Raw genomic sequence first — 27,086 nt, 5'->3', positions numbered from 1 at the left:
GCCATTCTTGGTGTTTCTCATTTGCATTGCAAGAATCTTCATGGTCCAGGGATCATGTCCCTCCTCCTCAGCATATGTAAAAAAACCCAAAAAACCCAGCCGACTAAAAGTTAGGAATAATAGTTATCAATTTCAGTTGTAGGGGCAAATTGTCATTTGATCTGTTGCATTCTGTGCAAAAGCGATTTTGTGAGAGCTAAAGTTCCGTCTGAGACTTTTGAATAGTATTTTTCCTAGCCGAATATTATTACATCGTCTATATTTGCCTCCAGCTAAACTACAAAAAGCAGGTTGGCCTGAAAACCCCGCCTTCGTTCTGTTCATCCATTCATTCATTTGTATTTATTGAGCGTTTACTGTGTGCAGAGCACCGTATTAAGCACTTGGGAGAGTACAGTATAACAATAAAAAGACACATTCCCTGCCCACAGTGAGTTTACCGTCTAGACGGGAGGTGTGCTGATTCATCGCCATCAAAACCAGTATTGGGTCCCTACCTCATACAATGTTCCTTAGGCCCAGTGTCTTTTTGCCTCAGAGTTTCTAATCAAAAACAAGATGCAGATACATTCCACCCACACCGCCAACTCGAGTGTGATTTGCGTGTGGTTTCCGTCAGGCTGGGATGGCCCAGGTGGCAACGGATGTGAATTTCGTAATGAGAATTCAAACCGAAGGGCGAAACAGGCTGAGAATGCAACCACGGAGGCTGTGGTTTCTAAGCAGTGTTTCTCTGGCTAAGTCAAGAGACTACAACATGAAATCCCAGTGTGAAGTCGTTTGGATTAAAGCAAGTTGGTAGCTGGCTTTCCTACCAAAGGAGTTCTGAACAGATCCCTCTCCAGCAGCGTTCATGGAGGTCTCCTTGGATTTAATTAGCATGGACGTGGCCCCTTTCAGGAAAGTCATTTGGATGAAATTTAAGTGTGATAGGCTGCTTCTACCTTCTCAATGGTTTCTTTATTTTAGTACGGACTTTAGGTCTACAAGAAATACTGAGCTATAACCTCCAGTCTTCCGCTAATTCTGCTCCCGATTTTCAGTTTTCTGCATTGTGCTTTGAAAAGGAGAGCCATTCCTAAAATTTCCTATTTCCCAAATGTCTAAAGTCTGCAGTTCGCCCAGTGGAAAGAGCTCTAGTCCCAGCTCTGCCTGTAGCTGGCCAATTTAATAATAAGTAGTGGCATCTGTTGGTGCTGTCCTAAGCCCTGGGGCACATGCAAGGTAATCAAGCTGTAGCCGGTCCCTGTCCCACGTGGGGCTCGTCATCCAAGTAAATGGAAAAATGGCTGTGGAATCCCCATTTTACAGATGCGGAAACCGAGGCACCGTGAAGGTCGTCGGACACTTGTCCAAGCAGGCAGTGACTGAGCTGGGTTTAGAACCCAGATCCCCTGACTCCCAGGTCCTTGCTTTTCCCACGAGGCTATGCTGATTAGTCTGTAAGCCCATCAATGGGCAGAAATTGTCTCTGTCTGTTGCCGAATTGTACATTCCAAGCGCTTAGTACAGTGCTCTGCACCTAGTAAGCTCTCAATAAATACTATTGAACGAATGGTGCCTCAACACGGGTGAAGGCCGCACAGGCACACCGTTTTGTGCCGCACCCTTGCCCCGCTTATTCGCTTGTTGCACTCGGGACCCCGGGGGGAATGTGCCTGGCAGGGACAAGAAAGAGAGGGGCCTGGCACAAACCACCAGCCCCATCATCCGTTCATCTGTGCACTTGCCCACCGCTGAAGTCTCAGGACCGAGGCTCATCCCTCGTCCCTGCCGAGAGACTCTGGTGTGGCGTGGTGAATAGAGCCTGGGCTTGGGAGTCCAGAAGGTCATGGGTTCTAGTCCCTGTTCTATCGCTTGTCTGCTGTGTGACCTTAGGCAGGTCACTTACTTCCCTTCTCTGTGCCCCAATTCCTTCATCTGTAAAATGAGGATGGAGACTGTGAGCCCCACATGGGGCGGGAACTGTGTCCAACCCAATTTGTTCGTATCCACCCCGGTGCTTAGTACAGTGCCTGGCACATAGTGCTTAATAAATGTCATTATTATTATCATCAGTCATGAAGCTTTTTAGTTACTGGAGGAGTGAACTCGGCCATTTCCCTAATTATATGGTGATGGATCTGTCAGGCCCAGGGAACGAAGAAGAGGAAAGAAAGCAGCTTAAGTAAGTCAACCCAGTTCTTCCGAGCCCCTGATGTTCTGAAGGACCCAAAAGATAATGTTTTCATCTTGAGGTGGAATTAACCAAAGTTTGGGTCCATACCCGCCCTAGGTCAACTGCTTGCAGCGTGCAAGGAGCCCCCAGTGGATTTCAACTATCAACTGCACAATGTGGCCAACTGGACTTTTTTTTTAAATGATATCTGTTAAGCGTTTATTATGTGCCAGGCACTGTACTAAGCACTGGGGTAGTTGCAAGCTAATCAGGTTGGACACAGTCCATGTCCCTCATGGGGTTCACAGTCTCTATCCCTGTTTTACAGGTGAGGTAACTGTGGTCCAGAGATGTTAAGTGACTTACCCAAGGTAACACAGCAGACAAGTGGCAGAGCCAGTATTAGAACTCGGGTCCTTCTGACTCCCAGGCCTGTGTTTCATCCACTAGGCCACACTCCTCAATTTTCTGTACTATGCATACACGAAATGGCTTTGTTTCCATCGCTCCAATAAAAACACAAATAGAGTATTTTGAAATGTTTCTGGGAGATGAGTTATTATGGAAAAAATATTGGAGTGAAACAGAGGAACGGGCCAATACCGGATTTTTTTTCCTTCAGTTAATCTTGCAGGGTGAAGGAAAAAAGTAGGTCACCACTAGATGGAGTCTCCCAGAGGAATTGATTTTAGGTTCGTGCTTTGCACAGTGCCGCTCCTCCTAACTTTGATTCCCGCTCCGCCTGCTTCCCGCCGGGGCATGGAATGCCGCGAGCTAGTGGGAGGGCAGATTGCCAGTTGCATGGACAGGCGCTCTTGGTCACTTGGCGAGAGGAGACAGGGACTAGGACCTAGATCTCCCGATTGGCAGGGTAGAGCTCTTCCCAGTGGAGCCGTTAACAGCGGGTCTCACGGGAGGAGGTACGGTTTTCACCTCACCGGCTGCTTCATCGTTGGAGAAAGCAATGCAGAATCTGCCACGGGGAAGATGGCAAGACGGTCGGGCTGCCAACCGGTCTGAGGGGGTGATGGGTTCGCAGCAGCGGCCTCTGCACCCGTCGTGTCTTTTGTAATAAACCAGGGTTGGGATAAAGCCAAGCCCAAACCAGGGCTTGATAAGAAATCGGTACCTTTAGTCAAGGAGTGATGACTGGGATTAGCGTGGTGGTTTGGGCAACTGAAGAGCGGGTGCCATGTCTATTTCCTTTTGTTGTTTTTTGTGGTTCTTTATGGTTTTTTGAAAGGAAGACAAGAATCTTAATTTGGAGTTCAGAAAGCTAGGGCTCTTTCTTTAAGGAGCTGCGCTGCAGGAAAATAATACGACATCTGACATCTCTAGGTGAAACGCTAAGGAAAGAAAAAACAATCTTTAATGAGTTTATGAGCATGTCAGGATGGCACTGTTCATCATTATCCATCCATTAAAAACAGAAGGAAATGAGACATGAAAGCCATGCGAAAGGAGCACAGATCACTTCAGAACCGCCCCCACTGTTCAGTAAAGATCATGGAGAGGTAAGAAAGCCTCTGAAGTTACTCTCTGTTTTTGAACCCGTAAATTACAGCTCCCTCAAGAAAAAGACAAACAACTTGTGGTGCTGTTGGCTTTTTGAACAAATGACTCTTACAGCTCCTCCTTTGGCTCAGTGATCCTGCCAAGCCAGGAGATTTTCTTTAGGAAATAGTGAGCCCTGGCACAAGCAAGAAGTCAAGCGCCGCCCTACCATTTGCCTCTGGGAGAATGCGCTTAGGACGCCACCCTAACCCAAACCGAGGTTAGAACGCCTTTGATTCCCCAATAGCAAGACAAACAGCAAGATGCTGATAATAGTAATAATAATACCTTGGTTTTGGTATAACACTTCCATTCCCAAAACCCCTTCACATCACTTATCTCATTTTTACCCTGGCAACAACCCTGTGAGCTAGATAGAAAGGCAGTTATCATTATCCCCATTTTGCAGATGAGGAAACCGAGGCGCAGAAAGGCTGTCACCTGCCCATCATCACACAGCAAGCCGAAGGCAGAGCTTGGGCTCGAACACGGAGCCCCATCTTCCATACCGATGCCTTTCCGATACACGGACGAGTCCGTATTGTCCACTAGGAGTTTAAAATGATCCTTAATTGTTTGGTAGAGCATTTTTCCTTTGCCTTTATCGCATTTTTATCCTCACATCATCCCCTGGAGGCCAGGAGAACCAGACATTATAATCCCCCTTGTAGAGATGAGGAAACTGAGGCCCAGAGAGGTAGCCAGTGCCTGAGCTGAGCCTTAGAACCCTGACTTCCCGCCTCCTAGCAAGGCTATTTCCACTAGATCTTGCTCTCCCATTTTGTCTTCTACCCAGAAACATGATATGGGTCAAGCAGAGCATCTCATGGTCCATATCACAGCCCCTTTAGGTCGTAAAAGTTAAAGGCTGGTGAATCGGGGCTCCACCATTGTTGATTTAGTCAACCACAAATGTCTCTGCTGGTTGCTCTCCGCCCTTCGATGGGGTGTGTGATCTTTGGCTCTCCCTTTGTTTTACTTAGTTTGGTTATTGAAATCCTCAGTCATTCATATTTGTCAAATGACTACTGTAGGCAGAGCTCTTAGCATTTGTACAGAGCGCCTGGGAGGATAGTGTTGAATAAGAGACACCTTTGGTGGCCGCACAGAGCTTCCTATCTAATAAAGGTCCATCCCTGCCTCACTTGAGGTGAGCGCTAATCACCTGCCCCGGTCAATTAGTGCCATTTCTTCAGCTATATATTTGTTGATCCTGTTGAGGTCGGTATTTTCCTTTCCACAGTGCCGGCAGGCACGCTTCGCTAGGAGGGAGAATTTATTAAGCTACAGAAGAATTGACACCGTCTCCTACGTGAATCCAACCGAGTGGAGTAATTTCATACCATGAAAACCCCCAAAAGCAAGGTGTTGGAAACGATCGTCTCTTTCCTGTGGTCGACTTGAGAATTTTGCTGAATTGTATTTATTACGCTTGAGGATATCTCACAAGGAAGGAGACAGAAATTTCAACCTCAAGATAAGTCAGTCTCTATAAAGTAGCTGTGGATGTTTTTCTTCCTGGCTACATACAGTAATAGTCACGGTTGAGCACCATCCCACCCAGAGTGAAATCCTGTGATAAGAGTAAAATGAGGCTCCTTACCCTGGCCTTTTTCATTACACCTGGGGAATTGGGGGCGGTGGCGGATAGAGGGGAGGAACTCTTCATTGTCCAGTTTATATGACTCTGAAGTCAGCCTGCTTTGGAAGATCAAATGCTTTCATTATGTGACTTGATTTTGAAGCCGGGCTGAAGGGCCTCAGAAGTGTTTTATAATATGAATCAAAACAATAGCAAGAGGAAGTGTGGAGGTTTGGAATTCACCCCTATACTGCAGAGGCTTATTTGAGAATCTGCAGTTCCGCTCGACTGTTAGTAGCAGGAAGTGTAGTAGGAGCCAAACACAAAGGCTCTGATTTCTCACTCTCGGTAAGCAAGCTAGGGGTTTGTCAGTTGTATTTATCCGTTTAAATGCATTTGTTTCGGTGAAGGATAATTGCTGTAACTGACTTTCATGTCTCCAACCTGTACTTGATTGTTCTTTGAGTCTCTGTTCATAAAAGTCGGCACTTAGAGTATGTTCTGCATGGCATCTGTCATAATTTGAGTCATCATTATCAATCTCGTTTATTGCCTTTGGGGGTGAAGGGCAGTTTGTGGGACCTCCAAATAGGAGAATGGAGTTAGTGGGACTTAATGCAAAGGATATGGGGTCAGAGAGGAGAGAGAGCACTGTTCCTCTATTTCCTTGCTGTGTGGCCCTAAACAAGTTCCTTAACTGCAGTTTCATCACCTGTAAAATGGGATCAAATATCTGCTCTCCCTTCCTCATAGAATGTGGATCCCTTTGGGACAGGGACCGTGTCCAACCCGACGATTTGGTATTTACTACAGTGCTTAGGACAGTGCCTGGCGCTTAGTAAGCCCTTGACCGATACTACGACAAAAAGGGTGGAATAGATTGTCTTCGACCCCCAAGTGTTTTCAGTCCCCACCTGCATGTGCTGATAGCTCGTGGCTATCAGTAGCATTTTCCTCAAACACAAGAGTTCTCTCTTTCTCTCTCTCTCTATATTTGTATACATATATATGTATATACACAGAGTATAATTATTATCCACAGTGAGCATGTTATAAACTGTAAATTCAAATATAATTCTTCCTTCACATAATTTTAATCGATGGCTTAAACATAACTACTTACAGGAGATTCATTACTCTTTTTAAAGTACACGGATTACATTTATGAGTCTCGTTATGTCTTGTTTAATTGCCACACGTGGTATGAAATTTGGTATCCAATAATCCACAGTGACTTTACAGAAACAACAGAATGCAAAGTGATGGAATAAAAGATGAATTACATTTGCAGAGAGTGGGCGGTAAGGGTGGGGAGGATGGTGGACAGATGCCGGTTCAGATATCAGATATCAGAAGGCCAAAAGTGAATTCCTGGTTCTCTGACTAACTGGCTGTGGAGCACAAGATACTGTCGAACTAAGGGGAAAAAAACATTGTTGTGCCTCCCTGCACTTTTCCCCTCAGCTTTGTTGACTGGGAGTGAATCAGTTATCTCAGCCAACATCTTTCCTTTCAACCATGACACTTCTCTTTGCTGCTCTTATACCCAGCATAGCGCTTTGCACTCAGTTGACTCTCAGTAAATAACATCGATTGAATGGCCCTGAGATTAGAAAGGGTTTTACCCTTTCATTTTTTTTTTCCAACAGGCTTTTTTAGTTCATACAGTGTAGGCCTAGTCAAAGTCTTCAAATCCCTAGAGAAGTGCAGGGACAGACTTTGGTTATTTTGTTTTATCCAGGTTGGGCCCTGTAATTTTATTTTGATTTTTTTTTTTTTTTTGGAGAAGCCTTTGGGTGGGAAATCCAAGACTTCAAAGTGCTCATCCTATTGAAAAGAAGTATAGACTTTTGTATGTGTGGCTCTAGTTCTCTAACCTTAAAGTAATTCAGAAACTATGCGTAATATGTCTAGACTGCCTTCCTGCCAGAAACCACTGGGCTGAAATGATGGAGACTCCGATCAGGAACAGCGGATGATCCCTCAGCTCTGAGATTCTGGGACAGTTACCCTGAGCAGAGGAGTTGATTCTGTTACTAGTGACTTGCATGGTGCCCTTTCCTCTGTGTTTGCAATTTTACGCATTCCATTGCATCATAGAAAAAGTAGCATGGCTGGTCTGTGAAATTGCAAATGGTTGAAATCTTGTAAAATTCCAAGAGGGATTCAGTAGGGGCATGAGCTAAGTTCCAGCAAAACTCTGAATGCCAGTCAGTCAGTAAATGCTATTTATTGGGCTCCTACTCAGTGCTTTGGGGAGAACAACAGAGGCAAATCCCATGGGCCCTGATCTCGAAGAACTTACAATCTAACAAGGAGTGAACAGTGAACAGTGGTCTTGCAAGGAGGGCCCTTTGCAGCATTTGAACGTCATTCTTTGGTTTGTGAATAAGCTTCCCCCGGGCTTTTTGCTTTTGAAACAGACGGGAAAATTGTCATCAGAACTGTCCTGTACAAAATGCACAATATGCTGAGAAGTTGCATGACAAGCATCTTAAGCACTTTTGATTAAGTCCCCTGGGTATGGTGTTTAGAGGAAGAGCTTTCAACCTGGACCTGTCATCATTTCCTGAGCCAGAAAACCTGGTTGGGCCGACTCCTGGGTCTCTGCTCTTTCCTTTAGGCCACGTTGCTTCACTGTGTCAGTAGTTCACTGTGCTTAATACAGTGCTTTGCACACTGTAAGCACTCAATAAATACCATTGATTGCTTAACCCAGTTCCCACTTCTCCATTTGTCTCATATGCAAAAATTATTAAAGGGCAACAGGACATAAATGCATGTGCGCAAACACACACACACATACAGTACAAACTCTGTGGTTCTATCCCGAAGTATTGAGTATGATGTTATGCACATAACACTCAACAAATGCTACTTATAGGTGGATAAATATCCCTCCAGTCATTTAGACCCACTCCTGCAGAAATATTTTAACACGAACATCCTTTGTGCCCCAACAAGGATATAGGTTCTGAAATTGCAGTAATTTAGAACCGAGCCATTCTGATGGCTTTTCTTATTTCTATAAATATGAGAATAATAGAGAGAGGTGCTGAAAGAAAAACCTCTAGAAAAATCGCATGTTGCTATATAATGGTAACATTAGTGGTTATTCATTTCACCTAGTTTGGCTTGTATCTCTTCTGTGGCAGTGAGGAGACATCCTGACGGGGCTGATTAGCAGATCAGGCCTAGTGTTTGGCTACTGGAAAAAAACACAGTAAGTAGGGCTGCGTATTAATCATCCTCAGAAATTCTATCCCAAGGAAAAGAGCTAGTCATTCACTTTAAGTAGTGTGTCAATAATTGTGTTAACCCAGCTGGATACAATAGTCCAGGTGAGCAGCCACTGGCCTGATGAAGTGTTAATATTTTTGATATACTTTGATGCTGTTCTGTGGACCCCCTGCAGACGTCTTGTGGGGTTGGGATTATTCTGCTCTGCTCCTGCAACCGATAACTTCCCGAGATGGTGAGCCCACCGGGTGGCTGTTTCTCATAAATGAAAGTCCCCAGATGTCCTTTTCTAAATCGTACTGAGATGCTGCGCCAAGGCGGGCCCTTGTCTTCCCCGCAGAAATGCAGTGGAATATTTCCCCTAGAACAGCGGACGATACCTCCTCACCCACGGGCTGCCCTTTCCCGTGAGCTGGTTTAGTTTACTGGAAGCGAGAGGGTAGAGGAGATGCCTTTTAAGCTCCCTTCCAGCCATAAGCCCAGGCAAGAGGGTGTGGCTGACTAAGCGCACACCATCATCCCTCCTGGAAAAACAACTCAAGCCCATGTCTCGCTGATGTTGAGAGAATTCTTTCCGTACCATTAACGAAAGTCTTAGGCAAATAGGTGTTCCAGGATATCTGTGGTTCAAGCGTGAATGAATTAGTAGCGCAGACAAAACAATAGTGACTTTGGGCCCGAGTAACCCTGTTAAGGGATGCACTGCCTCACCCAGAACGGAAAAAGTGTTAGAAAACGTGCCGTTCGAACCACTTGCAACTCCAAACTCAAGGCACGGGGAGTATTGACAAAGCCCACACCTGTGGCCTGTTGCTTATGAATAGTCCGGGAAGAATAGAGTAGCTCAGTGAGGTGGCGCGTTGGCATGGTGTAGGGCTCTGCCAGTGCTGCTTCCTGCCAGTGGGAAAGAACACAGGCCTGGGAGTCAGAGGACCTTAGGCTCTTATTCGTTCTTCACCGTTTGCCTGCAGCGTGGCCTTGGGCAAGTCACTTCACTTCTCTGGGCCTCGGTTACCTCATCTGTAAAATAGGGATTTGATACCTGTTCTCCCTCCCTCTTCGGCTGCTGGCCTGGGACCGTGTCCATTTTGGTGATCTTGTGTCTACTCCAGTGCTTAACACAGTTCTTGATGCAGTGCCTAAGTGCCACAATTACTGTTGTTAGTATCGCTATTATTATTCCCACTCATCTCTTCCTTGAGCCGGCAGTCTGTGTTGACCTTCATTTTATAAAATTGCGGTGTGTTGTGCTCTTTTCTAATGGAAGAGTTTAAAGGGAAATTGATAATAATGAACAGTAATGGGTTGGTCGCATCTCATCCTGCCACACGTAGAATTCCTTTCATTTAAGCTCATTTGGGCAGGAGAGCGTGTCTGTTAATTCTGATGTTTTGCACTCTCCCAAGCAGTACAGTGCTCTGCACGTAGTAAGTGCTCAATAAATACCATCGATTGAAGAGTGTGAGTTTCCTTGTGGGTAGGGTGTTTGCCTTGTGCTTCTGTTGTACTTTCCCAAGCCCTTAGTACAGTGTGATGCATTGGGTAGGTGTTCAGTAAATACTCTTGCTTCTACTAGTGCTCTACTACTCCTTTTCAAGTAGAATTCAAGTAATAAAATAATATACATGATGAAACTCTTCACATCAACTAAGCTGAGGAGCAGAGGTTACGATATTACAGTTTGGTACAGTACTAAACTCTCATTTTACTCCCTTCAGTCACCTTTTCAGAAGGTTAACTTCACTGGTACAATTTGATATCCTGTGGCACGATGGCTGCCAGGCCAGTGGCGTAAGCAGAGAACCAATAAAACTGTCAAAGTGTGGGTGTGATTGCTTTTACGCAATATTGCCCTAGCCAGAAAAACCAATAAGAGAGATCTTTCGAGGGCTCTTTCCTTCAAATGCCACTTAAATTGTGTTCCGGAGAACACTGCGAAATGGTGACACGGTCCTGGCAGTGTTCTTCCTTTGTAGTCCTTAATTTGTTGGCACTTATAAAGTGGCACGGTTTAGTGCTTCCGGTTGGCAGGCTGTATTGGAGGTAGTAGGAAACGGTGGCATCGTCAACACAAAAGACAAACCTTGGTTTTCTAAGTACAGTTTGAGAAACCCAAACTCTGCCCCGGATAGTTTAGTCACTCAGCTGCATAGGGGGAGGTGGGGGCTGGAGCAGATGGTCTCTTGAGAACCCCCTTCCCTTTCCAGAATTCTATATTCGGTTATATGGGTACTGAGTTTTAATTTTCATATCAATTATTGGAGTTTTATTCTCACAATTACCACCTCCGTATCTCCACCTCACTATCCATCTGCTAAGTTCCATTTCCCTGCTCTTCCATTCTGAACATGGGAGTTACAGTATTTATGATTTCCTAAACACTTTTGTAAGCACTTCACGGGGTAATCAGATCAGAGCTAGACTCTGACCTGCACAGGGCTCACAATCGTGGGGCGGCTGGGCGGAGGTATACGTGGCTTAGTGGAGGTTGCGTGGCTTAGTGGAAAGAGCACGGACTTGGGAGTCAGAGGACGTGGGTTCTAGTCCCTGGGGGCAGGGGCCCGGTTTCTTCCTTGGGCTGTCCTGCTGCCCCGAAACCCTCTCACTGCACGGTTCAGGCCACCGGGCCACCCGTCCCTTCCTGGGGCTCCACCAAGAGACTTCCCCTTGTCCTGTTGAACTCCTGGGTCACTTCCTCCCCGGGCTCTCCTGTAAACTGAAGCCCAGAACTATCCCTCTTGGAGAAGTCTTCTCTGAGGCTGAAGGTTAATGGTGCTGAAAGGAATATCTGTTGTGTGACATGAGCTCTAAGCCCCCACCACAGACTGCCCAATCCTCCTCTCCCCCTCCCCGTTCCTCCAAATTTGGAACAGGCTGAGAAACAGAAGTTATTTTCTCATTATCGTCGGGCCCCAATTGTCCGTCGGAGGATGTGCCTCACCGAGGCACTCAGGCTAACGATCCTGGGCTTGATGAGCAAGAAGTGAATCACCATCCCCTTTGACTGATTGCATCAGGTTGTACATTTCCTGAATCTCTTTTGAAACATTCACGTGGCAAGGGAAACAGAGCTAGTGAAATCCCCTTTCTCCTCGCAGTCTGGCCTTTCCAGTTATCAAGCAATGGTATTGAGTGAGCGGTTACTATGTTCAGAGCTCTGTACTAAATGCTTGGGAGAGTACCACAGAATTAGTAGACGTGTTCTCTGCCCATAATGAGCTTCCAGCCTAGAACGGTGAATCACAGACACTAAAGGGTGCTTAAAAGAAAGCCAGTAACAAATTCCCTGCGGAACTTCCAGGGGTCAAACTTCCCAATGCAACCGGAAGCCTTGCGTAACTGCTCATGTGGACTCATTCAGAAATCTGCCCTGATGGTTTCAGAGGCAGCTTAGCTGGCCGGTGGAAATATTTGCTGAAGCATGTGGTCCCGATGGATTCACTAAATGTTTTGCCAGCCCAGGGATCTGGCGTTTCCTGGGGAGCTTGGACGCTCTGAGTCTCCTGAAGGACCTTCAGTCTGTTTTCTGACCGGAAAATCGACGCCCGAGTTTGTTTTGGGGCTGAAGGGGACATTTTGGGGGGTGAGTGGTGTCTCTGTGGGACTTCCCCCCAGCTTAGCCTAATAATAATAATAATGTTGGTATTTGTTAAGCACTTACTATGTGCCGAGCACTGTTCTAAGCGCTGGGGTAGACATAGGGGAATCAGGTTGTCCCACGTGGGGCTCACAGTCTTAATCCCCATTTTACAGATGAGGGAACTGAGGCACAGAGAAGTTAAGTGACTTGCCCACAGTCACACAGCTGACAAGTGGCAGAGCTGGGATTCGAACTCATGAGCCCTGACTCCACAGCCCGTGCTCTTTCCACTGAGCCACGCTGCTTCTCAAGCCTAGTAGGAAGAGCATAAGGACCGAGTAGGGAGGACACCTGGGTTCTTGTCCCGGCTTTATCATTTAGTGTGGTGTGACCTTGAGCAAGTCACTTAGCTTCTCTAAGGCTCACACTACTTCATCTCTAAGATAGGGTTGGGTTAAAAAAAACCTGGTCTCCCTCCCTCTTAGACTTTGAGCCCCAGGTGGCATTGGCACTGTGCCCAATCTGATGATCTTGCCGCCTGCCACAGTGCTTGGCACAAGGTAAGCATTTAATAAATGCCCTCATTATTGTCTACATTGCCTCAGCTGGTCTTCCCCATTGAGAATGATGGGCTCATTCTAAGGACAGCTGGATCAGTGACCCTTGATGTTGGGGGGAACAAAGGGGATCATGCTAGCTTTGGGGTGGGTACAGATTTTTCCTGCTGAGCCTCAACCTCTCCATTTTGATTTGGCTTCCAATCTTATAGGCCAAAAATATTCCACGAGACTAGAATATACTACAGCCTTTAATCCGGATGTACAGTCCTAACTGCCACATTTCATCTGGGTCTTTTAAAAATTTTCTCTGAAATCCTAACAGCTCCATGGCACTCTGAGCTCTTTGGCTGTGGAGAGAAATTATCACCAAATTGAGTGGAAGTTCAGGGGGCCCGTTATCCACTTGTTATATCTATCCATTTGCTCTTTGAAGAGCCCGGACCGGAGGAGGGGCCGGTAGAGAGTCGATGGAGGACAGAGAATTGAGCTTTTGCCAGGTGGTATTTCTTTCCCACTTGAATTTGTTTGTAATGGAGTTGTGGTTAGGGGAGTCTTCTGATTTTCACAAGGGCATTAAGTGGCCTGGGTTCCCATTAAGTGCAGGCTTCTCCCATCACAACCCAGTTCCTCCATACCGATGGTCTGGTGGTGTTGTCTCAGTTGGCCCGCATAGAAATTAGCCACTTAGAGAGCGGGACATTGCTGCTGGGAGCCAGCAGTTATGGGATTCGAGCCTTTGACCCCGATCTCCGAGTGTCCGGGCCCGGGCCGCTGAACAGCTGAAAGTCAAGTCTGGAACTTGAGCCTCTGATGCTGCCTGCAGATGATCCTAGGATTGGGTGGCTCCACAGACCAGTCAGGGTACTGTCGCCGGGTACCTCTCACCCTGATGTTGAAAAATTGAACGTGACCTAGAAATGCTGTATCCTGTATACTCTCCCCAGGAATCATTGCTCCCCCCGCCCTGTCGGCGAGATTACCTCCGTTTATGAGCCCGGTCCATCCCAGCCAGTCAAGGGGAAGTAGCCGCCTTCTCGGAGGCGGGTTATAAGACCGGCTGTATTACGCCCCTTGGCAATTATGCCTCTGCGTGTGATCGATTATTTATTCAGCTGCCTCAGCCTGTGCTACTCCCTGCTATATCCTTGTGCTTCTTCCTGCTCTTAGTGTTTGTAAAGAATCTGTCTTCCTGTCTGTTCCCCCATCAGAATATAAGCCCACAGAGGGCAGAGACCGCCTCTTTTGCTTATGTCGTACCAAGCGTTCGGTGCAGTGCTCAGCATGCTCAAGCGAAAGTGTTGATTGACCGATGGTGACACCATTAGGACGCCACGGCTGTCGAGTTCACCCAGCCTTCTCGCTCCGGGTGGAGAATCCCGAGACAATGAGGCCGTTGGATGTGTACATTCTGCCGCATTCGTGTTTTTCAGAAATCGAAGCAAAGGAAGCGTGTGACTGGTTACGAGCCGCTGGGTTCCCTCAGTATGCTCAACTCTACGAAGGTAAGTTCCTTTTCCCATTTCTCCCGTGGTGAAAATGTCTTTGGACTGTGCTGCCCAAGCCGGCATACAATCGTTTGCCGGTCTCTCCCTCCTTCTCCCTGTTCATCCCTGGCTCCTCCTTCCTTCCTGCTTCTAGCCAGATCTTGCTTTTAAATCCTCACGGACACTGGCTTTCTTTCCCCCGTCTCCCGTTCCGAGTTCCTTCTCGGCACACTTGGCGAGTTCTGGCATTTCTCCCTCTAAAGTCCTCAGGTGCAGTCCCTCCCTGAAAGGTTCAGCTACCAGCTTTCTTCTCTCTGCTTATCAAGGACGATCCTCTTTTTATCCCTTCCTCTTTGCCAAAGGCACATTAAAGTAGTTTAGCATTCTTTGCCTGTGGCTAAATTCCTAGAAAACAAATCCCAATCTGTGTATAAAGTTTGACTGTAGTGTGGCAGATTTTACTTGGAAAATATGTGAAATATTTTGAGATCCACTAGCACGTCATGGAGGATGTGCTTTCTTTAATCTGTTGCCCTACTTTTTAGTAATTTGTATTTATTCAGCTGCAAATCAGTAATGTGTGGGGTTTTTTTTGTTTTTAGTGCTCTTTGTTAAGCACTTACTGTGGGCCAGGCACTGTACTAAGCACTGGGGCAGTTACAAGCTAATCAGGTTGGACACAGTCCATGCCTCACATGGGGCTCACAGCCTTAATCCCCATTTTATGGTTGAGGTAACTGAGGCACTGAGAAGTTAAGTGGCTTGCCCAGGGCCATGCAACAGAGTGGCAGAGCTGGGATTAGAAACCAGGTCCTGACTCCCAGGCCCAGGCTCTATCCACTAGCTTCTGCTTTTGCCTTAAGAAATTATCCCAACTCCTAACCCTAATCTATTTTAATGTCCTTTTTCTCCTCTGTGGACTGTAAACTCCTTTGTGGGCAGGGATTGTGTCTACCAACTCTGTTGTATCCTCCTCTCCCAAGCCCTTAGTACAGTGATCTGCCCACAGTAAGTGCTCAATAAATGCCCTTACTCAGGTGATCCATTCTTGTAACTAAAATAAACCCAGCTAGGATGGTGTGACGATGGTGGTGAGGGTGACTCGCGTTGGGAGTGACAGACGAGCCTCGTGTCCTGAGACTTGGAGGCCAAGAACCTGCTGGAAGCTATCGATTATGGGACCAGACTTACTGTGACTTGTGTAGCACCCCATCGATCTGCTAGCTATTTATAATAATGTTGGTATTTGTCCAGCACTTGCTATGTGCAGAGCACTCTTGTAAGCACTGGGTAGATTCAGGGTAATCAGGTTGTCCCACGTGAGGCTCACAGTCTCCCTCTCCAGTATTTAGCTCAGCTCCCATTTCCTTTACCTGCTCTCTCTTCTGCATCACCTATGCAATCGGATCTATACCTTTTAATCCCTTAATATTCACCCTACCCAGCCCCACCACCCTTAGGTACATAGCTTTCTACCCTGCCATTTCCCCTGTCTGTAATTTACTTTACTGTCTGTCTCCTCTAGATTGTAAGCTCCTTGTGAGCTGGGATCGCGTGTACCAGTACTATCGTATTGTACTCTCCCAAGCCTGTAGTATGATGCTCTACTTACGGTAAAGCATAAATACCGCTGATTGATTGGAGAACCAGAGAGTATTTCTGGGCATCGGTATCCAGATAATTAGGGAGCGCTGGCCTTAGGGTATTGACGGTGGCCAAGGACAAGGAGAGTTCTTTGGAGATTAGTCACGCTGTGCAAATTCTTGCCGTTATGAGCGGGGAGAAGTAAGATGAGCCACCGGCTCGTCTTCCATCCTGAATGTGAGAAAGGGAGTCAGCTCTGAACATCCTGAGCAAAGCGTTTTTTGAGTCTGTTCTTTTGCCACGAAGCTGCCTCTCTCCCCACCCCCACATCTAGAACGATGGCCGAGCTTCACTTCCAAGGCTGCAGGATTGAGAACCTGCACGAAGGACTCAGTTCGAAGCCTGACATTTGCTTATCTCCCCTGATGGGCTTTCGCCCCTGCCGGGAGGGCTGCCCCCGGGGCCTGGAGGACCACGAGTGAGTGGCCTGTGCCGTGGCCAGCACCTAGGCCAGAAGCCCTCACTTCACACCGTAGGTGGTGCTTTAGTCAAAAAGCTCTACCCCCTATGATGACTCTGTAGCCAACTGGCCTGGGACTAGAAGCCAGGGCCACTGGGCCAGCAGCAAGGCTTTTGTCAATTTGTGCAGCCAACATTTGATTGAGTTCCTAGTTCCCTGAGAACCACAGTCAAAACACTTTTCCTTCCTGAGAAAAATCTGTCGGCCACACATTTCTCCGATCCAGAAAGGTGGCAGTGGGTGACTTGATTGCTTATGTGGATTATAAAAGCATAAGAAGGTATTTGCAGATTACAGTTTAGCAAGCTGGTGTGATGATGATCACATATAAAAGCTCAGACCCTTCAATATTTTATCAGACACTTTGCCGCTCTCATCTCTCCCCTCGCTTTTGCATTCTCAAAAGCACTCATGTTAAAAATAAAATACCTGTTCTCTTGGGCGATGGTAATAGATACCTTAGTGGGAGGAAAGGCTCGTGGTAAATTTGATAAATTGCATGGATTTGGGTAATAGGATCCCTGCTCTGTATCTCCAAAACGAGCTGAGTTGATTTTGGTGTAAAATTAAACACATCCTCTGTCTTTATGTTTTGTAGATTCACAGTTTCCCATCAACATTGCAGCGGTAAAGAAAGATCATGATTTTCTCGAAAAGGACCTTGTAGAACCTCTTTGCAGGTAAACCAGATGACGTATTCCGGCTTTTCAGACCTTTTGGACCGTAGATATTCTCTTTCAAGGGTAGCCATGCCAGTGGTTATGCTCTGAGGCCATTTCAGAGTCACTTATTGACAAGGGGCTATCTACCAATGGCGGACAACCACCGAACCGAGGTGTGTCAATCTGCTCTGTTTTTGAAAATAATCTGAGCTGTCAGTCTATCGGGGGCATTCCCCGAGTGCCCACCGAGGGCTAGGCGCTGTACTGAGACGTTGGAAGGGTACCGGCAGTAGCAAGACCGATGGATATTCTTGTCCTCAAGAAGAGTAGAGTCTACTGGAGGAAGATAGCAATCAATTATTAAGAGAGTGTCCTTATGCTCAGTTTAAAATTATTTTCCCCGTATCTGGCGTCTGGCCAGAGTCCCACCGTGGTCAGCAGTTGCCCGGCGTAGAGACGGATGACGGATCCTGAGCAGAAAGTTTCAGGGGGACGGGGAAGGAAGGCCAGGGGAGGGGAGCAGAGCAGCCGACGGGGAAGGACTTGAACTTCCCACGGTGACTCCGGGAGTCAGCTCCGGAGGTTGTAGCTGCAGTTCCTCTGAGCAGCCAATTGGCATCACCTGGGTGGGTTTTGCAGCCAATCGCTGGGTGAGGCAGTAAGTGAAATGGTAACATTTACTCATCCCCATATCTGTGTGTATGTGTATTTTATAGATATAAAATATTTACCCAGTCAGTAAAAGAATAGATTCTTCTCCCCTGGCCCCACCTCTGAGGCGTAGATTTTCCACGTTGGAAACCGAAAGGCCGCAGACCTCTGGGTGATGAGAGTCGACGGAACATAATTTGCCTCCTCTCATGTTAGCACCCCATCGATCTGCTAGCCGTTTATAATAACGTTGGTATTTGCCAAGCACTTACTATGTGCAGAGCACTGTTGTAAGCACTGGGGTAGATATAGGGTAATCAGGTTGTCCCACGTGAGGCTCACAGTCTTAATCCCCATTTTACAGATGGGGCACTGAGCCACAGAGAAGTTAAGTGACTTGCCCACAGTCACACAGCTGACAGGTGGCAGAGCCAGGATCCACTCCTGGTACACTGCTGTCCATCCGGCGGTTGACAGGGAATACCCGATTGTGTCTCTTTTACTCCATGCACCCCTCTGGTGGGGAATGCCGGAGGCCAAAGAGCGTCCTGGTCATCTAAAAAAGAATTGGGACGAGAGTGATTTTTGCATTCATTTGAAGTCTTTAACCAAATTACTGGGCAAGTGGCCACAAACAGACGTGCCAAAGTCCCTGGCACGGGTTGGCCCATGGAGACAGGACGCAGAGTGGCCTGGTGGAAACAGTCCCTAAAATGGAAGCCAGGAGACCAGTGTCCGAGTCCCAGCTTTCCCTTTAACCTCCTGTGTGACTTTGGGCGAGGCCCTTGGCCTCTCCTGAGCCTCAGTTTCCCCATCTATAAAATGGGGATGAGGAACCTGCTCTTCCCACTTGGGACAGGGACTGTGTTTGATCCGATTATCATATATCTGCCCCAGTGCAAGCACAGGGCAAGTGTTCCGTAAATACCTTCATTGTGTTATGTCTGAGGTAAGTTGAGTTTATCGTGAAGAACATGAGAGTTCTAATACCCTTCCGTAGTGTGTCGCTAGGGAAGCGTTTGAGATAATAGTGGTATTTGTTGTTAAATCCCAAAGCACTGTGGCAAGCCCTGGGGTTTTGCCAGGGCTACAATATGAAAGTTGGTAGACATGTTCCCTTGCCCACAATGAGCTTACAGTCTAGAGTCAGTCTGAGGGAGAGGGAGAACAGATATCTGATCCCCATTATGCAGATGAGGAAACTGAGAGCCAGGCAGGTTAAGTGACTTGTCCAGAGTCACACAGCAGAGTCAGAGCTGGAACTGGAACCCAGCTCTCCTGATCGCAGGCCGGTGCTCTTTTGCATGACATCAAAAATCACTTGAGGTGTCTGCCCTGCGCAGACGGGCATTAGATGGACGTGATTCTTACTAAAGAGCACTTCTTCTTAGTTGGAAATGCGTGACATTTAGCGGGAGCAGAGGGAGTATTTCTACTTAATTGAATGCGCCTTTTTATGGAGAAAGCCCTAGTCTCCAATAAGCAGAACAGGAATGAATCTCTAGTAATACCACAGTACACCTTATTGAAGCCGCAGCGATGGGCTTAAACATTGCTAGTACGCACAGGATATGCTATTCATCTACTGCTCCGAGAAGCATAATTATAGCGTGATGGCAGTCGTGCCTCAGTGTGGGGCCTCACCTCTCTAGTCGTGGGAGGGGTAAGGAGACCGGGGAACAGTTGTTTAAGTTGGAATCTGCTTGTGCACATTCCCGAATGCGTTTCCGTTTGTCAGTTCCTGGTGCGTTCACTTCTACAGCCACTCACAGGTCACCGACAGAAAGTCTCCAACTGTAATAAACGAGTTTCAAAATGGATCTGAACGCTCAAAGCCCCGAGGGCTCCCCGCAGAGGGTGGTATCCCGAAAATCATCTAAAAACGAGTACAGTTTCAGTAAGGATAGCAACAGTTATGAATCATAGGGCCATAAAGCCAGAAGGGATCTCGAGGCACCATCTGGTCTCGGGGCAGGTAGATGACTAAACCCTCCCGGATAGAGGATTATCTTAATGATCCTTAATGATCTCCAGGGTCTACCTCCGGCCCGGTTCCGGGACCTCATTCAGGCTCTTATCGCCCTTACGACAGTCGCGAAGTTCTTCCGTCTTGTCGGCCGGTCTCCCTGAGTAGTGGTGAGCCCCGGCACCTGAGCGGCCGTTGTCACAGATGGGGTTCACTTAGGTTTATTCGATCGTTACTGTGTTTGTTCAATGCTTATCATGTGCCAGACATCTTACCGATCCCTAGGGTAGATATGGATCGAGTCCCTGTCCCACACAGGGCACGCAGTCTAAGTGGGATTGAGAGCGAGTATTTAATTCCCATTTTACGGACAAGGGAACCGAAGCCCAGAGAGGCTAAATGGCGTGTCTAGGGCCCTACCGCTAGTCACTAGAAGGCTGAAGGCTTTAGAGAGACTCAGGCTTCGCTGCTTTGCCATTCCCCGCAACCAATACAACAGACCACAGACTGCACCTTCCAAGCCCAGACTTTTCCAATGTCACCTCCTCCAACAAGCCTTCCGTGATTAACTTTAAATACCCAGGGTTGTATCAGCCCACCATCCATCTCTAGCACTTACATATCGACTTATACCCTTCCTCACTCTGTGTGTGTGTGTGTGTTTATAGCCATTTGTACAGTAAATTACTATTCTGATTATTCCTAATTGTCCACTTTTCATATCTGCATCCTCCATTAGACTGGAAGTCCCTTGTGGGCAGGGAGAGTGTCTCATGCTTCTGCTGTACTTCCCCTATGGGACCTTGCACATAGTAGGCCCTCGGTAAATACTAATAGTTATTGCTACTACAGCTCCTAATTTTTTAATAGTATCGGTTAAGTGCTTACTATGCGCCAGACACTGTACTAAGCCCCTGGGCTAGATAGAAGTTGATCAGAGTGGGGACAGTCCCCGTCCCACATTGGGCTCACAGTCTTAATCCCGTTTTTACAGATTAGGGAATTTAGACCCAGAGAATTGAAGCGGCTAGCCCAAGGTCACACAGCAGACAAGTGGCGGAGCCGGAATTAGAACCCAGGTTCTTCCAACTCCCCGGCCCGGGTTCTATCCACTAGGCCGTGCTCTTTAACTCCTACTTCACCAACAGAATAACCCTCCACACGAACAGCAACCACAAGCGCTCCGTACTGACAGCCCCCCGATGCAGATTCCAGCTTGCATCCCATTTGTGGCCTTTGCCTTATGAGCTTGAGGCATTAATTAGCCCCTTGTGTCTTCTGTAGAGAAGCAGTATGGCTCAGTGGAAAGAGCCCGGGCTCGGGAGTCGGAGGTCATGGGTTCAAATCCCGGCTCAGCCACTTGTCGGCTGTGTGACTTCGGGTGAGTCGCTTCACTTCTCTGGGCCTCAGTTACTCCATCTGTAAAATGGGGATGAAGATTGTGAGCCCCACTTGGGACAAGCTGATCATCTTGTATCCTCCCCAGCGCTTAGAACAGTGCTTTGCACATAGAAAGCGCTTAACAAATGCCATCATTATTATTATTATTATTCATCCAAGGTACGGGTCTGGGCCTTTGTCCTGCCGGCTGGATTCTGGGGAGCACTGGGCCGGGCCGCCTCTCTCTGCTAGGGCTTGGGTGACCACAGGCATGCACACCCCGTGCCTCCACTGAGCGCGGAGCATCCGGGGCCGCCCTCCAGGGGTCAGAGTCCCGAAGGGGAGGGCCTCTCCTTAACCACCAGAGATAAATGAGTCGTCGACTTCCTGGCTGCTCAGCTCGGCCAGTGCTGGATCCCGCCTTCCTCAGTGCTCCACGGGCTCTGGGCAAGCAGCCTCCAGAGGGCTTCCTCTCCTCTTAACGGGGGCTTTTGGGGATCTTTGATTTCAGTTTGGAGTCCTGACTGGCCAGACCATAGCTCATCTGAAGCGTAGTTTCTCCTCTTCTTCGTGGAAGACAAACTGTTTCCTACGCGCACGCACACACACGCTCTCTCTCTCTCTCCCCCTCCCTCCCCCTTCCCCGCCGCCCCCTCCAGCCTTCCCATTTCTTCCTTTGGCACTGCTCTCAGTGCTCAACCAAAATCTCTCGTGTTTTAATTTGAGTCTAATTCCTCTCATTTAGTCCCGAGTGGACATAGACCGGCTCCTTCCTGTTCCGCCCCCCCCCCCAAAAGCCCTGCATAAACTTTCATTCGACTAAGAGCCTTGACCTCTGTGGTATGTGGACACTGAGATGGGTCACGTTCTCTTCTTTTTCCCCTTTGTGGCACTCCTATAAAATGAAATTCATTTATTTAGCTAGATTTGCTCTTCGGGTTGCTTCTTAGAATTTCATGCTCTCCAAGGTGGAGGCAGATTAATTGTTTGATCAATCGTTCAACCGGTGGAAATTGTTGAGTACCGTGTGTTTGATCATTAAGTGCTCGGTGGACAGGTCTGTGTCAATCAATCATTGGTTTTTAATGAGCCCCTACTGTGTATTAAGCGCTTGGGAGGGTACGGAAACGTTCCCTGCCCACAATGAAAGTGTGACTTTGGGCAAAACCACTTCACTGCTCTGTGCCTCGGTTATCTCCTCTGTAAAATGGGGATTGAGGCTGTGAGTCCCATGTGGGACATGGACTGTGTCCAACCTGATCAATCTGTAAATACCCCAGTGCTTAGCACAGTGGTTGGCACATAGTAGATGCCCTGGGTTTTATTGAGCACCTGAGTGTCCTGCCCTGTCTTTCCCCGTAGCGTAGAGGCCAGAGAAGGAATCTTAGACTTCGATTGTGTTTTTCCAAAAGGACTGTTCAGTGCATCGTACCTAGTGAGTACTACTGCACTAAGCGCTTGGGAAAATATAACCGAAGTAAAACTGAATATTTCCAGTTGCACCTACTCTCTGAAATGGAGCTACTTCTCACCAGAGAGATTCCGTGACTGGGGAAGATAAGTTGTTTTTGCCCTGAATTGTTCTGCGGTCTCCCCGGTCCTGGTCCGCTGGAGCTTTCAGTCTAGAGGGGGAGACAGACAGGAAAATAGATTACAGATACGGGAAATGGCAGAGTGGAAGGATATGGGCATTTGTGTTGTGGGGCTGAGGATCGGGGGGACTGTCAAGGGGCTGTGGTCGGTATGAAGCCGCCATATCCCACGTGCTTTGAGAGTTGAAAGAGAAGTGTTTCTCCTGTCCGGGGATACGGTTGGCTCAAACCAGAGCAGCGGTGAGGTAAAAAAACAAGTCGAGGCATAAGCAAAGCAACCTGCGGAATGAGGAGCGTTCAGCCCTCCGAGAACGTGCGTCTCCAAAGGAGTCCCTGTCGGGCAGGCCCCCGGGTACAACCGTGGGGGTCTCTCGACGGGTCGGTGAGCCCTGTTTCGAAAGCGGGGGCAAGTGGGCGATTCTGCACCGCAGCCAGCCGGGTGATTGGAGCCCGTCGGGGTAGAGCTAAAAAGGCCCCGACCGTTGGCAAATCAAGTCCCCGGAGGTTTCCTGGTGTCAGAAGAAGTTTCCGAAACGCACCACCCCCAGGGGCTCGCCAGAGCCTCAACGCTCATTTCCTCAAACCGGGGTCTCCGTTGGAGGTCAACATAAAATATCTCACCTCCCAGAAAGTCCGCTCCTGCCAGCCGGAAGAAGCCGTCGTGCAAGCCTCCGGCCCCTGGCCAGAAGTCCCGTGGAAGCCCGCGAGCCCTCATGGGCCTGGCGACAGCCCGTTAGGTTCACCGGACTGCGTTTGGCTTGCTTTGGGATCCAGATACCCTAGGACTCTCCTGACAGGGCTGTTGGGAGGGGCCCGCCCCTCCCGGGATTGCATACCAGGGTTGTTTATTTGGCATATATGTAACTGCCTCTCCTGCCAGAATGTGAGTTATGCAATGCGGCCCCCGCCCCCCTCCCCCCAACCCCAAACGCACACCCCACAGAGTCCTTTCCCATGGCCCTGCAGCTGCAGCAGGAGCAGCAGCCTGAAGATGAGTGGAGCTTCTGCCTGCCTCTCTTGTCTCTGATCTCTCTGCCAGTGACGGCGGTACCTTCGGAGGCCCTGCGTCTCCCCCGGGGAGGGACGCCCCACCCGGCACGCTATCCGACCCACGGGCCTTTCTACCTGGCTGCCGCTGACACGTCAGCAGAGGGTGAGAAGTTCAGGCTGATGGGGGTTTAATTGTCAGACGCCTTAATGTCCCTGATTTTTTTTTTCCTCGCATCTCTTGGCAGCGATGGTCTCTTGGAAAGACCGTGGAATTGAGAGTTAGGGGACCTGGGTTCTAGTCCCAGTCTGGCCACCGACCTGCTCTGTGACCTTAGGCAGCTCTCTTAACCTCTCTGGGCCTCAGCTTCCTCTTTGGTAAAGTGGGGGGACGGTTCCAGCCCCCCTCCCTCTGGTCCCCATATAGACGGGAGCTGGCACTGATGCGTTTTTGATCAGCGGTTCAGCCCAGAAACTCTTCTCCCTGCTGTGTGAGTGCAGCATTCCTTCGGTTCCTCCCAGTTTCAGTCCACCCCGGACCCTCGGGTATGAGACTCAGCAGGAGCCGTGGCGTCCACTTGTCCCGTCCCGAGTGCTTAGCACGCTGCTCAGCCCCAAAGGGGCCAACCTTTCATTGTGAGCCCGGGAGCTGAATGGGGACGGGGATTTTAGGGGGGAGGAGGACCGGGGTGGGATAGACGTCAAAGAGGGAGTAGGTGAGTTGGGTCTTTTCGACTCTGATTGGAAACTCTTCGGGTTGCAATTCATTCATTTCATGCAGTCGTATTTATTGAGCGCTTACTGTGTGCAGAGCATTGTACCAAGCGCGTGGAAAGTACAATTTGGCAACAGATAGAGACGATCCCTACCCAACAACGGGCTCACGTGAGCACGCCAGGGCCCTTTGGGCATCGGACCCCATCCGCCCATACAGATTAAGTCCTCTCGGTTGATTTGATTCGGCTCAAGTGGAGCTGCCCCTCCCCGTTAGGCACCGTAAGCCTGGTGTGGGCAGGGGTTGTCCCTCTCTATGGCTGAATTATACTTTCCAAGTGCTTAGTACAGTGCTCTGCAAACAGTAAGCGCTCAGTAAATACGATTGAATGAATGAAGAATGAATAGGAACCTGGTCCCCCACCCGCTCTGAGAAACACCTGCCTGCCCTTGGCTCATCGCCAGCTGGAGAAGTGCCGGGAGCCGGCTGCCTCGTGGTCCAAATTGAGCCGTAAGTGGTTCACATTCAGCGTGTGCATGGAGGTCCGGCTGCAGGGACCTTGCCGGCAGTTTTTACAGTATTTCCATCGTCTCGAGCAGGCTGGGACAGGGCAGCCGACGGGGAAAATGCGATGATCCCAGTTCTCCTAGGAGGCGGAGGCTGGCCTCCTCCCAGCATCCCGGGCAGGGCATACTCTCCCTGCAGCCCTCGCCGTTTCTCCCGCCGGTCTTGTCCGACACCGTGGCCACTGTATCCAGAAGGGCCTGCCCTACCCTGTCGGACGGATATTCCCGGATCCCTGCCGGCCGTCAAGCCAGCACGCGCCGTCAAGACCCACGTCACCGCAGAAATCCCCTCCGAGCCCCCGTCTCTCTGCCGAGCTTCTCCGTGCCAGGGGCCACCGGGAGGTTGTCCAGTTTCGTTGTCCCCGCCTCCTCTGCCGGGCACCGGTCTCGGTCTGCTCCAGAGCTGTTCTGGTCTGGCAGCTGTCTGCCGTGCCAGAGTTTAAAGGCCAGAGACAACTAGAGGGCACGTGGGCCAAACTTGGAATCGAATACCATGGCAGCAGGAATGCCAGAAGAGCCCCAGAGTAAGCTTCGAGCACCGTGGCAGAGTCCAGAGTCTCCAGCAGGATGCTTTCTTCCCACCCAAATCCACACCACCGTGGACTCTGGGGACCTTTCCTGGCTTTCCTCCCAACTGAGCTTCTGCTGCTGGGTTGTAAGAGGAAGAGCAGTGTGAGCCAAGTGTCATGAGAATGATTTTGTGTGTATGCGTGTAGATGAGAGTGCGAGGATTGTGCACGTAGGAGGGTGTGGATTATGCCCGTGTGTATGAGAGTGCATAGATGTTGCTGTCTGTATGTGCGTACGTGGATTGTGCTTTTGTGTAGGAGAGTGAGCGGATTGCGTGTGTGTGTGAGTGCACAGATTGGCTACGCATGTGAGAGTCTGCGGATTGTTCATGTGCTGACGAATACAGTTTGCCTCATAAAAGCCGTTTCCATTCAGAAATATTGCATTTTGGGAGAAGTCACCTCCAATTCGGGGTCAGCTCTGTTAAGGAGGAGACGGAGCAGTTGGTTGATAGATGTGCTGTCCGTCAGCCCGGCCCGCTTTCCCTGCAGGACGGGACGATCCCCCGTTGTAGGAGATATACCCTTATTAGATCCTTCCGAAAGTGTTCAGAACAGATAGCTGCCGAGAGCCCCGTGGCCCTACTGACTCCATTTTTCTGACCGCCCACGATTTTGTGCCATCGAGCAGGTAACCGCTCCCGGGACAGTAACCGTGTCCTCTCGGTCCTTCCGTTCCGTGTGTCTGCACTTCACGGCTCTGCCCGTTCACTGTCGGGGAATCGGGGAGCATCCTTCCTCTCATCGTGAACCTGCCGGGGAGAAAGTTTTGCACGGGAAGGGGGTGTGGTCAAAGGGCACATGTGCTACAGTGCCAGTTTTCCTTGGCGAGGGTCCAGCCGGGGCGCCGTTGGAGGCGCTCACCAGGAGCCCCTGCTGCTCTTGCCCTGCTCCCCTCCCAACCAAAGAGGAGGCCCGTTTCTGAGGCTGGAAATCGCAGTCGTCTCCCCCCGGTGCCACTGACCGTCACGTTGTGCTTTCTTTCAGACGACTGTTCACGTTGAACAAGTGTGCCTCAATGAAACTCGATGTGAACTTCCAAAGGAAAAAGGTAAGGGGGTAGACACCGCCCCGGTGGCCTCCTCCAGGACAGAGGAAATGTGGGATTGGAGTCTGTCCTCGCAGCTCCCAGAGGTGCCCCGGCGGGCTCTTCGGAAGTGAGGGAGAAGACGGGCCTCCCGCCGTCCCTCCCTCTCCCCCAACTCCGGTGGCCTCTCACTCCAGCCAAGCTCACCCTGGCCGGAACGTGCACGGTGCGAATCCGTGGCCGTCGGGCACAGAGTGGAGGCGCAGGTGGCCCCGAAGTACGGCGGTGGGGAGTTGGGCGGGCGTGACCTGGGGAGAAGGGAAATGAATCAGGGGAGGCGTTGTGGAGGAGGTGAGAAGGGCTCAAAGATGGGGAGAACTGCCGGTGTACCCAGAAACGTGTACAGAAGCAAGGTAGATGGAGACACCTTCCAGATCTGGGGTCCTTGAAATTTTTTGCTTGACTATTTCACAAGTCTCTCCGTGCTATTTTACTGCACATTTTGCCATCATCTTGGGTCTCTCTCCATTGGTGCAGTGGGGAGGTTGTCCAGAACAGTTTTTCTAATGCTTTCCTTTTCTGGGTTTTCCCACTGTCTTAAGTGGCTTCCAAAAGGTCCATTAGTAACTCCTACCGCTTCTGCTACTCGCAGTACCACTAGCGGCGTACACAAGGGACCAGACCTTCTTCTGCTTTTTCCAGTATTCAG

At 49.2% G+C, this 27,086-nt stretch overlaps 1 protein-coding gene across 6 annotated transcripts in view; it reads left to right on the top strand.

Moving 5' to 3' along the window:
- Positions 1-27,086, top strand: part of STARD13 (StAR related lipid transfer domain containing 13) — a 245,975-nt gene that overhangs the window by 195,456 nt on the left and 23,433 nt on the right. For all 6 annotated transcript variants that reach the window (XM_039914925.1, XM_029048473.2, XM_029048475.2 and 3 more), the window contains 3 exons: positions 14,105-14,176; positions 16,861-16,942; positions 26,338-26,401. In XM_039914925.1, coding sequence (XP_039770859.1) covers positions 14,105-14,176; positions 16,861-16,942; positions 26,338-26,401 — 218 coding nt within the window. The remainder of the gene's footprint in view (positions 1-14,104; positions 14,177-16,860; positions 16,943-26,337; positions 26,402-27,086) is intronic.

Source organism: Ornithorhynchus anatinus, chromosome 20, assembly GCF_004115215.2.
Source record: "Ornithorhynchus anatinus isolate Pmale09 chromosome 20, mOrnAna1.pri.v4, whole genome shotgun sequence".
Classification (NCBI taxonomy): domain Eukaryota; kingdom Metazoa; phylum Chordata; class Mammalia; order Monotremata; family Ornithorhynchidae; genus Ornithorhynchus; species Ornithorhynchus anatinus.
Note: the sequence above shows the minus strand (reverse complement) of the source record. Positions and strands in the feature narration are given on the sequence as shown.